This window comes from Aythya fuligula, chromosome 4 (assembly GCF_009819795.1).
Source record: "Aythya fuligula isolate bAytFul2 chromosome 4, bAytFul2.pri, whole genome shotgun sequence".
Taxonomy (NCBI): Eukaryota; Metazoa; Chordata; class Aves; order Anseriformes; family Anatidae; genus Aythya; species Aythya fuligula.
This window is the reverse complement of record NC_045562.1, coordinates 29749851-29763605: the sequence shown is the minus strand read 5'-3', so window position 1 is coordinate 29763605 and position 13755 is coordinate 29749851. Positions and strand designations below refer to the sequence as shown.

The 13755-nt window shown below is 39.5% G+C and overlaps 2 protein-coding genes across 2 annotated transcripts in view; one reads left to right on the top strand and one right to left on the bottom strand.

Annotated features, from left to right (window-relative positions):
* ETFDH (electron transfer flavoprotein dehydrogenase) overlaps positions 1-2789 on the top strand; it is an 18936-nt gene extending 16147 nt beyond the window's left edge. Inside the window, exons 12-13 of the mRNA XM_032186135.1 lie at positions 287-508; positions 789-2789. Of these exons, the coding sequence (XP_032042026.1) occupies positions 287-508; positions 789-952 (386 nt within the window). The 3' untranslated portion in view covers positions 953-2789. The remainder of the gene's footprint in view (positions 1-286; positions 509-788) is intronic.
* PPID (peptidylprolyl isomerase D) lies at positions 1846-13755 on the bottom strand. The gene is made up of 10 exons (XM_032186136.1): positions 13635-13755; positions 12508-12648; positions 11982-12088; positions 9982-10170; positions 9008-9130; positions 7327-7433; positions 4834-4975; positions 2668-2754; positions 2543-2585; positions 1846-1997 (listed from the first exon to the last, which is right to left on the bottom strand). The coding sequence occupies exons 1-10, from the start codon at positions 13717-13719 to the stop codon at positions 1909-1911; spliced, it is 1113 nt and encodes a 370-aa protein (XP_032042027.1). The 5' UTR covers positions 13720-13755; the 3' UTR covers positions 1846-1908.

Genomic DNA, 13755 nt, shown 5'->3' with positions numbered 1-13755 from the left:
TATGTCCTCAGTCTCTTTTCACAGTCTCTTAGTTGAAGCTACACCATATCTGGTCAAGTGGCGGGGACTTAAACCATAGAAATTGATGATAAAGAGGTGAAGTAGACTTGTAGATGAGGTCATTAAAACAGTACTCTACTTAGCATAGATCTTGTCCCATGAAAAGATTTGTCTCATGAAAAAGGCTACCTTCTATGAAATACTTCGTTCTGATGAGGAGGAAAATCAAAATAGCTTGATTAAATTGTAATCTACAATGAATCTTATTTATTAAAAATGTATTTAGGACCAGATTTTGCTCAGCTCAAGCCAGCCAAAGATTGTACTCCTATCGAATACCCAAAGCCTGATGGAAAAATCAGTTTTGATCTCCTATCATCTGTGGCTTTAAGTGGTACAAATCACGAACATGACCAGCCTGCTCATTTGACTTTGAAAGATGACAGCGTCCCTGTGAACAAGAATTTGGCTATATTTGATGGACCGGAACAAAGATTTTGCCCAGCAGGTAGGTAATAGAAATGGAGTGTGTGAGAGAGATTTTGTAAGGTGAAAAACTTAAGTATTTCAAGAAGAGTCCACCTGGCCTGCTACTTCAACTATTCCATCCTAGTTGTCTTCAAATGTATTATGTTGTAAAAAAAAAATACATTTGTAACAAAATAATGGGTAAACAGGGAAGAAGGCGGTTGAATGACACTGATTCTGTACTTCCCTTGTTATGCTTGTTGACTGTGCGTGTAAGAGAAGCTGGTCAGAGAACTCACACACTCTTGTGCTTTTCCCAGGTGTTTACGAGTATGTTCCTCTGGAAACAGGAGAAGGATCAAGACTGCAGATAAATGCTCAGAACTGTGTCCACTGCAAAACGTGTGATATTAAAGACCCAAGTCAGAACATTAACTGGGTAGTGCCTGAAGGAGGAGGAGGACCAGCTTATAACGGGATGTGAGCTGGCTGAGAACTATTCAGTGACTTCTAATCACCAACAGAAAAGTTGGAGTATTTTATGCTGCAGTGTAAAGTACAGCACTGACTTGAATGTTAGAGTTTTGAGACTAACGTGCCATTCTGAAGTTTAGGTATGACCACTGCATTAAATGGAAGGTGGGTGCATTCTGGTTAAACCCTAGCCTTATTTAAATAGAACTTCTTTTCAGGAGTTGGGTGGCAGGCAGAAGAAAGTTCTTCTTAGGACTGACAAATGAACTTTGGACCTTGGATTTATTGCTGAAGTTCAGTGATGACAGGAGCCATATCCAGAATCAGGGGTGTAATGGAAAAGTTTAGTACCTATCCTTAAAAAAAAAAAAAAAAAAGTGTTTGTCTATCCGAAGTGCTTTACTACATGTAGAGTCCTACCTCACAGTAGGGAAAGTACATCTGTCTAGGAAACTGTCACTGTTCTTAAGTGTTACACTTTTTACATAAAACATAGATTATTTTTTTTCCTGATGATGACAGGGAGCCCATCTGTAATACAACTGTAAAGTGGTTTAAAAAAATGGTTTAATATTTGCACCCTCAGGGTATATGTCTGTCAGTACTTCTTATTCCTTACATGAAATCAGGCCTGCACTAATTAAAAATAATAATAAAAAAAATCTAACAAACTGCTTAAATGGCTTTGGTGTTAAAACTAGACTTTTCAGGAGGCCCTAAGTATTAAGCTGCAAAAACATAACCCATACTGCGAGCAACATACCTGAATCACAAAACAAGTTCTTAGACATTTAAAAGAAAAAAAAACACTTCACCTTTGAACAATGTTTTTATTATTAGACCTTTAAGTTGTAAACACCAAGAAGTGCAGTACAGGGCAAATGAGAGAGGGAACAGTTGCCTCCAGCTCCATTTTGTCTTTTGCATGAGTTAGTGCATAGAATTAAAAGCTTAACAATAAAAATATCAAGCGAACATTTTAGCATAAGCTGCCTTCTCTTTCTCCTTTTGGGCTTTTATCTTCTGCTTGATTTTGAGTGTTTCCGTCTGGATAGCTGTTTAAAAACAAAATCCATGATACAGTGTCTTTAGGTTACACTAGGTTTCCTAATATGTCAAGAGCAGGTCTCACTGCTGCAAATTACCTATATTATTTTGTACACCAAATTACCTATATTATTTTGTACTCTATGTTTGTACACTAAACTGCATTTGATCTGCTAGGTCAGATACCAGCAGCAAAAAGGCTTTCCCTCTGTTTCACCTGGAAGGTGACCATGCAGGGCAGGATGGAGGAAGCACAGTATTGGTGTCCACTATTAGGTAACGGTAAGACCAGAAAATTAGTATGACCACTTTGTGCATTGCTGTAAAACTATACCTACATAAGCAGTTGCCCAGGGTACTGGACACATCAATGCTGTATAAAAGCAGGTGTTCTGTGTCACTGGGCTCTGTGCTCAATAAATCAGCTTCTAAGTTTCAACAGTTATTAGAAGCCACTATTTTAGGCACCACACTGGTTATGATTTCTTATGTAAGTATTACCCTGGTTACATTCTTAAAGTATAGGATCTGTAGAGAAGCGTCTTTATTTTACCTTTGTCCTCAGGGGCTATTTCGTGAGCCTTCTTAAGATCAGCCTTAAATAAAAACAAATATAAATGAATATTCTGGTGAAATATTTAAATATACCAAAAAAAATGTAAATATTGTAATAATTACCAGTGCCTCATCGAGATCTTTTATTCCCTGCCATCCTTGAGCCCGTCTGTAGAGAGCTTTAGTATTTGCTGGATCTATTTTAAGAGCCTGTAAATTTAATAAAATTGTCACATTAACATTTAGTATACTTCACAGCCTCCCATCTCTGCAAATGGCAGTTCCCACCAGCAGGCAATCTCCTTATTTGATTTGAGGGTGAGCTGTCAAAACATTAACTGCAAAAAGGGATGTTGTAATGGAGCACCCTGAATGGCTATCTGATCACTTTCAGTACTGCTGCACCACAAGAGGGCTTTTGTCAAGGGCCAGCATACATTACAATGAAACGGAACCTGTATTGATCAATACAGCTGTCAGAGCAAAGCTGCTGCTGCAGCTCAGGTTATCCTAACCTTGATGCTCACTGTTCTGCTCTGTATTGCAGCTCCTCCCTTCGCACTGAAAAAACCCTCTACAGTGACATCATAAAGAAAACGGAATTTTCTGTAAAGCTTTTTTTACTGTAGGATAGAAAGATGCAAGCGCTCCATCTTGTGATTCAGGAACCTTGTCAAGTTTCAGGTATCACACTTTTTCTGACACAAATGGTTTCACTGATGTGTATGTTCCAGCTCTGATATGACAATACCAAAACAGGAAATACAGTGACTGGGTAAAGAGATTGTTTTACTAGTCGAGTCACTCACTAATTATTTTTTTCAAACTACCTCCATTAATTTGGATAGCTCCATTCTCTTCAGGAGCTTTTTCTTGCCTGTGAAAATCGCGTTGTTTTTTTCTTACTGCAAAGACAGAACTATATTATACTTTTTTTTTTTTTTTTCAATTTTAAGAAATAAAAAGTTGTTCAATTATTAGAGGAAATCTGTGTGAATGTGGGGCTTTGTTAGTTTCATTCATTAACTCATTAAGAATTCTACATGCTAGAAGCTGCGTCTAGATTTTTAAAAACACCTCAGTATTGGCTGTTTGTATAAAGTATTCCTCTGAGAGCTTGTCTTGATGTATCTGCTGTAAGGCCTTGAACCTCTTCTCTGCCTAGAGTTAAAAACGTAGCTGTCTGTACCAGGTGCACACAGCATTCTTCGTTTTCAGCTGGACCAAGTGTGCTTACAGCTATTTTAACACAAGGTTTGTTTGAACAGGTTCAGCTCTCTGTAACTTCGTATTTACACCAAACAATGCATGTATTACAGATTGTTAATATAAAAAAAAAAAACTTCTGGCCTTAGGAAATCATCACTGAAACCGTATAGTTTCTCATCAACAATACTTGAACTCTACTAGATAATCTCAGAAACTGGTGGTCTAATTAAAACACTGATACACAGTTTAACACTTGTTATGATACTATGATAATGCATTTATGATAATTTAGCTTATGATAAGCTAAATGCATTACAGGTGGCTACTACAGCTAGGGACTTGCCTTGATCGAACAATTCTATAATTAAAAAAAAAAAAGTTCTTCCACCTTTGCAAGTATTAGGATTATCAATTTCTGTGACACTGAAATGCTGTTTCAGTGGATCATTTTCTTGAGGACAGATACCGTGTTACAGTTTTTTACTCCTCCATTTGTCTATCTGAGGACATGGGTTTATGAATGTTCTGTGCAGAATGCCACCAGAAGCCTAGAAAGCAAGCCTGCTCTTCACAAGCCCCATCACGTGCAGATCAGCTGCATTTGTTTCCTTCCTTTTTTTTTTTTTTTCCCCTTTTACCACTACCCTACTTGAAAGGGCTGTGACTGGAAAATTCATTTCAGTAAATAGAATTCAGGCCCTTAAGATCTGAAAACAAGTAAAATGTTTTGCTTGTACTAGTCTTCCAGAAAAAAAAAAATATATATATTCTTCTTTCACTGAAGACTCTCCTTGTAAGTTAAACATTACCTCTGTTCTTAGGAAACAAAACTAGCAATCCCAGTATGTATTTTTTTCTGGCAATAAGCAACAGAAGTCTTGCTTTCAAAATCCTTTTCAATTTTAAAATCATTTCAAAAAGCCACATACCAGAAGGTTTGTGATAACTATACAACCAGCATTCTACTTTATACTTTCAAACATTGAACTTGTCAGAAGAACTTAAAAAAAGTTTTGCAGTTTCAGTCTCCATTCTCGGCACTGGCCAATTGCTAATCAGGTTACTTAACACTAAATTTACCTCCGAACAACTGTCAATGGCTCCCTGCCAGTCTGACAGTTTTAGCTTGCAAGCGCCAATGTTTAGAACACAGGTCAGCCCAATGGTCTTCAGCTTTGGCTTGTCAGCCTCTTCTGCCACCGTTTCAGAAGCTTCTACATACCTGGAGAAAAACAGTTTTACAAAGAACGTGTGTTAGTGTTCCAAGTTCTGTTTTCTTCTGCCCTGAGCTATCTTTCCACAGGTAAGTGCAAGCTGGCATTTGTAACACAGTTTCAATTCCAGTCTTACAAGTATTTATTTGTATTTGTGTATTTAAAAAGATGAATCAATGAATGTTTTGCTGTAGCTCAGTAAGTATTAGACCAAAGGAGGAAAATACTCCTGTCCCTCTACTGTACTGATGGCATCTTTTATTCTTAGACAAATGCACTATCCTAGACGGCATGAAACCCATTAGAATTTATTTCAGTGCTTATTCCCAACAAACGTAGCGCTCATCTATGGCAAAAAGCAATGCTGCTACAGCACCTTCCACATTCAAGGGCAGTTTCATCTCTTCTTCAGTAAGATTTTAGTTAATTTAGGCATTTATGGTGAAAAACTAAAGCTAACTTTACTTTGTAAAGGCAGGAATGTTATTGGTGTTAACTCCACCTGCTTTCCAGTGACGACTCAGAGGTGCTTTTTGTTGAATTTCAAAACTGACCCTGGTTCAGGACCAAGCTGTATCATTTACTGCATCGCTGCCTCACAGGTAAACAGATTGTATCTCATTCTTCTTAATTCACACTGTGTTAATGCTGACAGCTTTTCATCTCAAGTGGCACAAGCCTGTTGTGGATATGAAAGTTCTAACTCTTTTAAGGGCGTGCTTATAGAACTTGTTTTAATTTTTTAAAAAAGAGCTAATTTACCAAAATCATGTTCGTGTACACTCAAATTTTAAGCATGCCCTGATTAATGCAGTTTTTGCAGATTGGTGCTTATGGAGTTTTAATTTTGCATCCCTATCTTTTGAGTGTTGGATGGTTTGTATACAATCTCGGAGTACAGAAATAAGCAATACTTAAAATGTAAGTTAGACATAATCCCAGTGATTTGTCCACTTGCTGAGCATCATGTAAGAAAGGAGAGCCAGAAGAGAGAAAAAAGGGTAAAGTAAGAAGCTAAGGAAAATAATACATAGTGAGTTATGTTCAAAACAAACAGAATGCACCTTTAACCATTCTGGAAACAAAATCAGAGCTTCCCAGCCAAAGAATTCTGTAAGATGAATATAAGTGGAGACAAGGGAAAACTATACATTTTGGACAAGAAAGTCTAAATTCTGACATAAAAAATAACTGGTTAAGCAGCAGTACATTAAGAAGAACTGAAGGTTATAATAGAATATAAGCATTAAAGAATGCACAATGCAACACTGATAAAAAAAAAAAAAAAAAAAAAAAAAGTAAAACCACCAGCTGGTTTGTTTGCTAGGCGAGCTGTACAGAAGACATAGGAGATGCCCCCAATAAGAGCTCCTCCTGTCAGTTCCAGAGAAGTGCCAACCAAAATACTCCATCCCACCTAAAGTATTAGACTTCAGGGAGAACAGTAGGGTGTGTCCATTCAAGTATGAAAACACGACCCATAAGGAAGAGCTGGAACAATCCAATTTGTCTACTTCAGAAGAGCTACTCTCCCATCCACTAGGACAAAAATTGAGTATCAACAAGAAGCTGTCTACACAAACAGGAAGAGCCTTCATTGGCTCATCAGCTTAAGAGTAAAAGTAAGCAAGACAACTAATTGTGAGGGATGGCAAAATTATACTATGAAAGGATTTTTGAGGGCAGAGGGAGAGGTTGCATCTTGGGTTAATTATTTGCATGGATGAATTTTTATTAATATTTTTTTTTATATAATGGTCAGTATAACTTTTTTAAAAAGTTAACAGGAGAACCACATACATATAAAGCAAAAATCGTGAAAGAAGAAAGGAGCAGTACGGAGACAAAGATCATGATTTTAAAGGCAAGTCTGAATTATACATGGAGACAGGACAATGGCACAATGCCTCAAAACAAAAAATAATAATGAATTAATAAGCGTCACATTTGGGGGTGCTCTCTCATGAGCTTACCCATCTCCTAAACCTACTGCTTGTTCAAAATCTGACAAGTATCTCCCTCTCTTTCTCTCCAAATACCCTGTATGCTGTTGTGCTTTTCTTCCCAGTTATGCACCAGCACAGCAGCAGCATTAATAGAGGAGCATTTATTCAATTCAAAACAATGCTTCTTGCCTATAGTTCTTAACCTAGCAGTAAGTAGAAGACCTACTTGTATTGGTAGCTAAAAAACAACCAGATGTTTTCTAGACTCTGAAACCTATTTTTTAAAAGAAAAAGAAAAAAAAAAAAAAGAAAAAAACACAGCAACAGGCATTTTTAAAATGCACATATGATTGCTTGATATCAGAATTACTTTGGATTACAGGAACTATCTCATTTAATGATGATAGCCTTACCGTAAACTTTTACTATACTTTTTAGCTGCCATTGCCCAATTTTGCGATTTGAAGAAAGTATTTCCTATATTCTTTATGTCTTCTGCTATGGCCACAATCTTGTCAACCTAATAAATAGATGGAAAATATAAGGTATAAATTTACTTGTGAGAAAAGTCTTGGTTTACTTTATATTTAACAGTAGGATCCCACGTCCATCTTCTTTCAAAGATCTCAGAAGTATTCCAATTTTAGATAAATACTAACTTCAAACCACTTCTGTAATATTCTATACTTTAAGTAATGCAATAGTCTGAAAGATGAAATTACCGATGGGTTTTCTACAGCATAAAGAGTAAGAAAACACCAGAGACAACACAGCAGTACAACTCTTTCCCCTAAATGCTGCTACCCACACAGAAAGCTATAAATAACAGCGTTGACCATTATACACAGAAAGGAAGGCATGCTAACAATTAAAGTATTCAACCAAGACTGCCTTATTCACAGGAATATTTCATCTCCTGCTTCTCAAAATGGTACTAGAGTCACCTGAAATCTGCATGGTCTCAACTAAAGTCATAGCAATACACATCATTCTCTCAAAGCACTTCAAACATCTACAGAAGAAAAAGAAAACTGCCAGCATGTATCAAATCCATCACTTCTATTTCCAGAACAGCATATACTTCAAGTGTTAAGTTACTTTTCCAGTGGCAAGAACCAGTTTATGGTTACTGCTGTCTGTACCACAGTTGCCTTCAGATCTGTCAAATGTATATATTGCCATTTATAAGACTATCAGTTTACACTTCTACCCAGCTAGAATTAATATCCTTGAAAAAACTGATCATCACAGCAGAAGATGAATGTCACCATGGTTTCTGCGGTTAGTTTGTATAAACATGTTTAAAGTTAAGGGAGGCAGGCATCTGCCAAGCTCAGATCTAGACCACAGAAAATGCCATCCAAAACCTCTTTCACCATATCAATAGCCAGATACAAGGAGTTTCTGGTTTCTAGCTGTAAAGTTTTTGTTTCTTACAATTATCTCCGTTTCTAATTTGGAATCTACACATACATCGTGGCCCCCTTTTTATTTCCCTCTCACAGTGTTTGATTTCCAAAGCTTATCGATTTCACTATCAGGATAAAGTAAGAAGCTGCATAAGAGCTGCTTTCACCAGCCTGCTCCCTAACTCTCGGCAACCAGTCTTCCTTCAGTTTGAACAAAATGAACAGCAAACAGCTACTGGGAACTGAGAGCATCTAGCACAGATATACTAAAAATATTTTTAAAGTTTTATCCTTTATTATTTTTAGTAAGTGAGGCAATTTTTAAAGGATGAATTATGTTAAAGTTTGTACAGAAAAAGTGTGCATGTACTAAGTTAGTCATCTCTGGGATGGAGTTCTCATAATAACACTTTGTCACTACAGCACAAGCAAAAAATGAGTAAAAAGAAATGGACGGGAAAAAAAACTTTTGTGGTTTTAGTTATTAGGAAAAAATCAGTTGTAATTGAAAATAAAAAGATTACAATCTCCTCCCCCAGCATTCACTTTCGTACAATTAAACATAACCACTTAATCTTCATTGAGTGAAAAAAAAGGCTCAGTGAACATCGCAGACGCCATGTAACTCAGATTGCTTACTATATTGCATTCTATAAAATAAGTACCTTAAAAGAAAACTACTTACATCTTTTAAGTCTATATCCGAGTCTTCAGGAAAATCTGGGTGAGCATCTCCAGAACCATCCTGGGGAACAATTCCCCAGTCATCTCCTTCCTTTAGCTCTCCGCATTCAGCAATGACGCACAACTGAAAAATAAGCAGGTTTGCTTATTGAGAACTTTTGAAAAAAAAAAAAAAAAGCCATAACTTCTATGTACTCTTTAAACTCAGTAGAAATCTTTTTCATCTGTTGTTTGGGTGCGTGGATTTCAGAAGCCTATCACGTAATTAGCCTATCCTCACCAAAAGGCTTTTATCACTGTAAGCACTGCCTTTGGGAAGCAGCCTTCCACCAACACCATACCCACGCTCTACAGGGGGGCTGGAAGAGGAGCTGACAGCACGCTGAGCTTCAGCAAAACACAAGCCATAGAAATTTCACTACTTTAGAGACAAAGGATCTTTCTCAAACTGCCAAGTCTTTTAATGTTACAGAGGTCTTTGTTTCTGACGCAAGCAAAAACTGGCATGGCCTACAACGACAGCTTTTCTAGAAATAAAACTATTTCTGACCTAACATTCATAATAATTACTTATCTGGTAGGTAAGGTTTTGAATTCCACCTTCTAGTTCCACCTCACTTAAGTTTCTAGAACACCTCAAAATGTGTAACTGTTTGAAGAGGTTTCAACCACAAAATAACCGTTCTCCCTTCCCGGTACTTTCACAAGACATGTTATGTTTCAGATTCAAGAAATCAGATGTCCTCTAATATTTAAACTAGGTTCCAGCGACAAGGCTACAATAGGAGAATGAGAGGTAATGTTTCAATATTTTCCCCAAAGCAACCTGTTAAAAACAGGGTCTTTTATTGCTTTGGAAAAAAAAATATTTAATCCTCCTCAAAAAAATAAAGGTCAAATCAATTTGGTGACTTCATAAAGCTTCATATACTACAAGAAAAACCACCACCCGTAGGTGCCCTGGGTTTTGCTTACCTTAACAGGATTTTCTCCATTTACTTCGACGTTTTCTAATATTTTAACAACACCCATTCCTTTGATCACTTGGCCGAACACCACGTGTTTCCCATCCAGGTGAGAAGTAGGCACCGTGGTAATGAAGAACTGGGAGCCGTTAGTGCCAGGTCCCGCGTTTGCCATGCTCAGCAGCCCTGGTTTGTCGTGCTGCACATCAAATCACAACCAACATGAACAAGATCTGTTATAACATCGTATAAAGAACCCAGTGTCCTAGCGTGCAGAGCCAGATGTGTGAGTTAGCATTCTGAACATTTTGTGTCCACTTCTTCTACAATCAATCCACTCTGCAGTGGTCAGCTACTGAGCTGGGACAGATCACCTGAGAAATAGGTAAGTTTTCACTTTTTCTTTTTTTTTTTTTTTAATTACAACTAATGCTAGACAGCACTGGTCTGAAAACAAAGAGCCAAGGAACAGTAAGCTCTGGTGTTGCCTTACACATGTTGTCTGTAAACATTCAGAGGAAAAGTCACAAAGTTAAGAGCCAGAAATCTGGTGGCTCTGATTTTCAAAACATTTACATGTGACTCCATTTTGCTTGGGACCAAATCTCGGCAGCAGTCCCATGAAGTGAGTCATATTTATCAACAGAACTCTCGATAACTCAGGTGCATTTTCTTGCCATGAAATTGTTTTGAAAAATGTTGCAGATAAAGTATTTCTCCCATGATGTTTCTGCTTGTCATTTGGTAAGCTTACAAAACAAGTAAAGAAGTCTGGAAAAATCAGACTGAGAAATCTAAGGCTTGCAAAATTGGCATGGTACCAGCACTGCTTGGGGACTGAGTAAATTGGATGTTTCACAATTGTACAGCCATTAGTTGAAGTGACACCAAAAAAGTGGACTGGGAGTGACCTGACATTATAAGCTGACCACTGGCAAAGTCTTACCATTTATTCCAATTTACAGGTAACCATATAAACACCAAAAGAACAAACGTGGACCTGCTGTACAGTATTGTAAAAGGCAGTTTTCTTCCCTTTCTGTCTGGAATACCCATTTTACATAAAGGTAGAACTAAAACTTCTAAAAATGATTTAAAAATATAGAAGACAAACATATCTTCTTCAGAAGGAAACGAAGAAAAAGAAGTCAGTCTTGCGTCTAAAGACAGATCCCTGCAGTCATGAACCAAATTGGATTTTGGTATAAAGAGAAGCCTGAAGAATGGTGATGGGCATTCTGAAGTTAATGCCAATTCCCCAAGAAACAAGGAAAGGTACAGGACAGATCCTGACACAAGCAGTGTTCCAAGAGTTGTACCTGTTAATTGTACCTGTTTGAATGTGTAAGGCACATGCAGCTACAGTCTCCCTGGTATCACTAGACACAGATTTTGAGGACAAAGATAGCTTTGAAATTTCCTACTCTCACAGTAGGAAATTCCTTCCTGCCATCCTGCAGCAGGGTGAACAAACTTGCTACACTATAAAATACATGAAATAGCTCATTTAAAGATACCTTTTTTAATGTATAGAATGGATCCATGAACAGTTGCATTGGTGCTATAATTAGTGAGCTCTGATACAGAAGTGGCAATAAATAATGGGGGGTAAGAGTTTCTGAAGTTAGCTCTGCCATCAAAGCCAGCATCTCTTAAAACTACATCCTCAAATCCAGACCCATGCATACTCAAAACCCTATTTGTCACTCTTTTAGAATAATATCCCTACCTCTTTCAATGAAACAAATACTGTTTCAAATTAATTTCTGATGGTGCAATTAAAAAGAAATTGTAGGCTATGGTTGCCTTTTCTTAATAAGGTGGACCCTTTCTTCTGTGCTCAATAAAGACTTTAAGGACAAACTAGTAGGGGACTTTTTGGCTACATTCATTCCACTGCTTAAAAATACATTAACAGTGGCCTAAAGAGCACTAGTGCTGAACTTGAAGAAAACTAAAAATTACTGAAAATTCAAAAACTGGATGCAATTACTATTTTTAATAGATTACCTTATAATGAAAGTTTTCATCTTCGAATTTTTCACCATAAATACTTTCTCCACCAGTGCCATTTTGATTTGAGAAATCTCCGCCCTGGACCATGAACTGCTTAATAACTGTAAAAGAAAATAATTACAAAATATAGCAGCAAGGCAGGAAAGGCACTGCAGACCAAACAATTCAGAGACGACGAGCAATCCCAGCCATCAGCACTGCACCTAAATAAAACTCAAACCACCTTTTAGTTATCCTCACCCACACATTCCTTTTCTACTCAGTGAATGTTATTTGAAATTTGATCCTTTACCTGAAAACCACTTCAACCCATTTACAACTCACATTAAATTAGTTTTGCTAATTTACTGCTGAATTTATAATGCAAATTTATTGACTATGCATGGCAGACAGTATTTAGAGATTAGGAGGATCAAAAAGTCAAAAACATAGTTTCAGTCGTTATCTCTTCAACAAATGCTCCACAATAACATTTACCATTATTTCAAATATTGATAATGGAGGATTTCACAGAACTTACTTCTATGGAAAGGGCATCCTTTATAATGGAGAGGTTTTCCAGTTGTGGACCCTGTTCCTTTCTCTCCTGTGCATAACGCACGAAAGTTTTCAGCGGTTTTCGGTACAATGTCAGCAAATAACTCAAAGACGATGCGTCCAACTGAAATGACAGAAAATGAGAAAACGTTAAGTTCTGGCCTTGGCACGGTGATTTATTGAGTATTACAGGGCAAAGGACATAAACGTTTCAGACTTTTTTGATCAAAAAGCTTATGTCAAGCACATAAACCAACCTTACTCCTCATTCTCTTAAGCACCCGTTTCACTGAAACGCAGTAATGCTGAACTTGCAGGCGAATAATGGCCACGTAGAGTTACAGGTGCTACTAAGCAACCCTTAACACCTAAAAATGTATGGGTTTTAGCTCAAGGACGCGAAACCTGGGCAGATCTCAGACCCCCCAAGAGCGGATCGGTGGATTTTGTGTCACTGTCATCTCGTCTCAAGCCGGTCCCTCACGGGGGCTGCCGCCATCAGGGAATGCTCCCCTCTTCTCCTCGGCCTAACCGCCTCACTCTCCCGGACGCCGAATGTGAAAATATTAACCCTAATTAACACGGGAACGCAATCAGATGGCTGGCAGCCAGCACAAAGCAGACCACCTCACCCTCCTCACCCTTCAGGGTGGGCGCACGGCGCTCTGGAGGCAGCACCGCGCCAACGCGTGCTCCGCAAACCCACGCCTCCAGGCACAGCTCCGCCACCCTTCCCCGTCATTTTTTATCCCAACCCCGTCCCCGCGCCCACCCCTTCCAACACCCCCACCGACACCGCCACCCGCGGCGGCCGCCAGCCCGGCGGGGAGCAAATGGCGGCCCCGGGGCCGTGCCGGGCCGCAGCCGCCCGCTGCGCCGCGTGGGGCGGCCCTGCCCGGCCGCGGGGCCCCGCGGGGCCGCGTCCCCCCTCCGGGTGCCCCCGACAGCGCCGCAGCTCCGCGCCCGGGGAGCGCAGGGCGAGAAGCGGCGCGCAGGGCCCGCGGGGGCCATGTTGCCGCCGTGCCCCCCCCACCCTCCCCCGCCTCGCTCCCTTCCCCTCCGCAGCGCCCCGGCCCGCGCCGCCCCGCGGGCCGAAGCCCCGGCCCCCACCTCGCTCGCCCCCGATGTCCACATCGAAGAAGGCGCGGGGGTTGCGGGGGTTGCCGGGCCGGGCGCTGGGGGACGGGTGCGACATGTCGGGCTGCCCGCGCTGCCTCACGCCCGCCCGCTC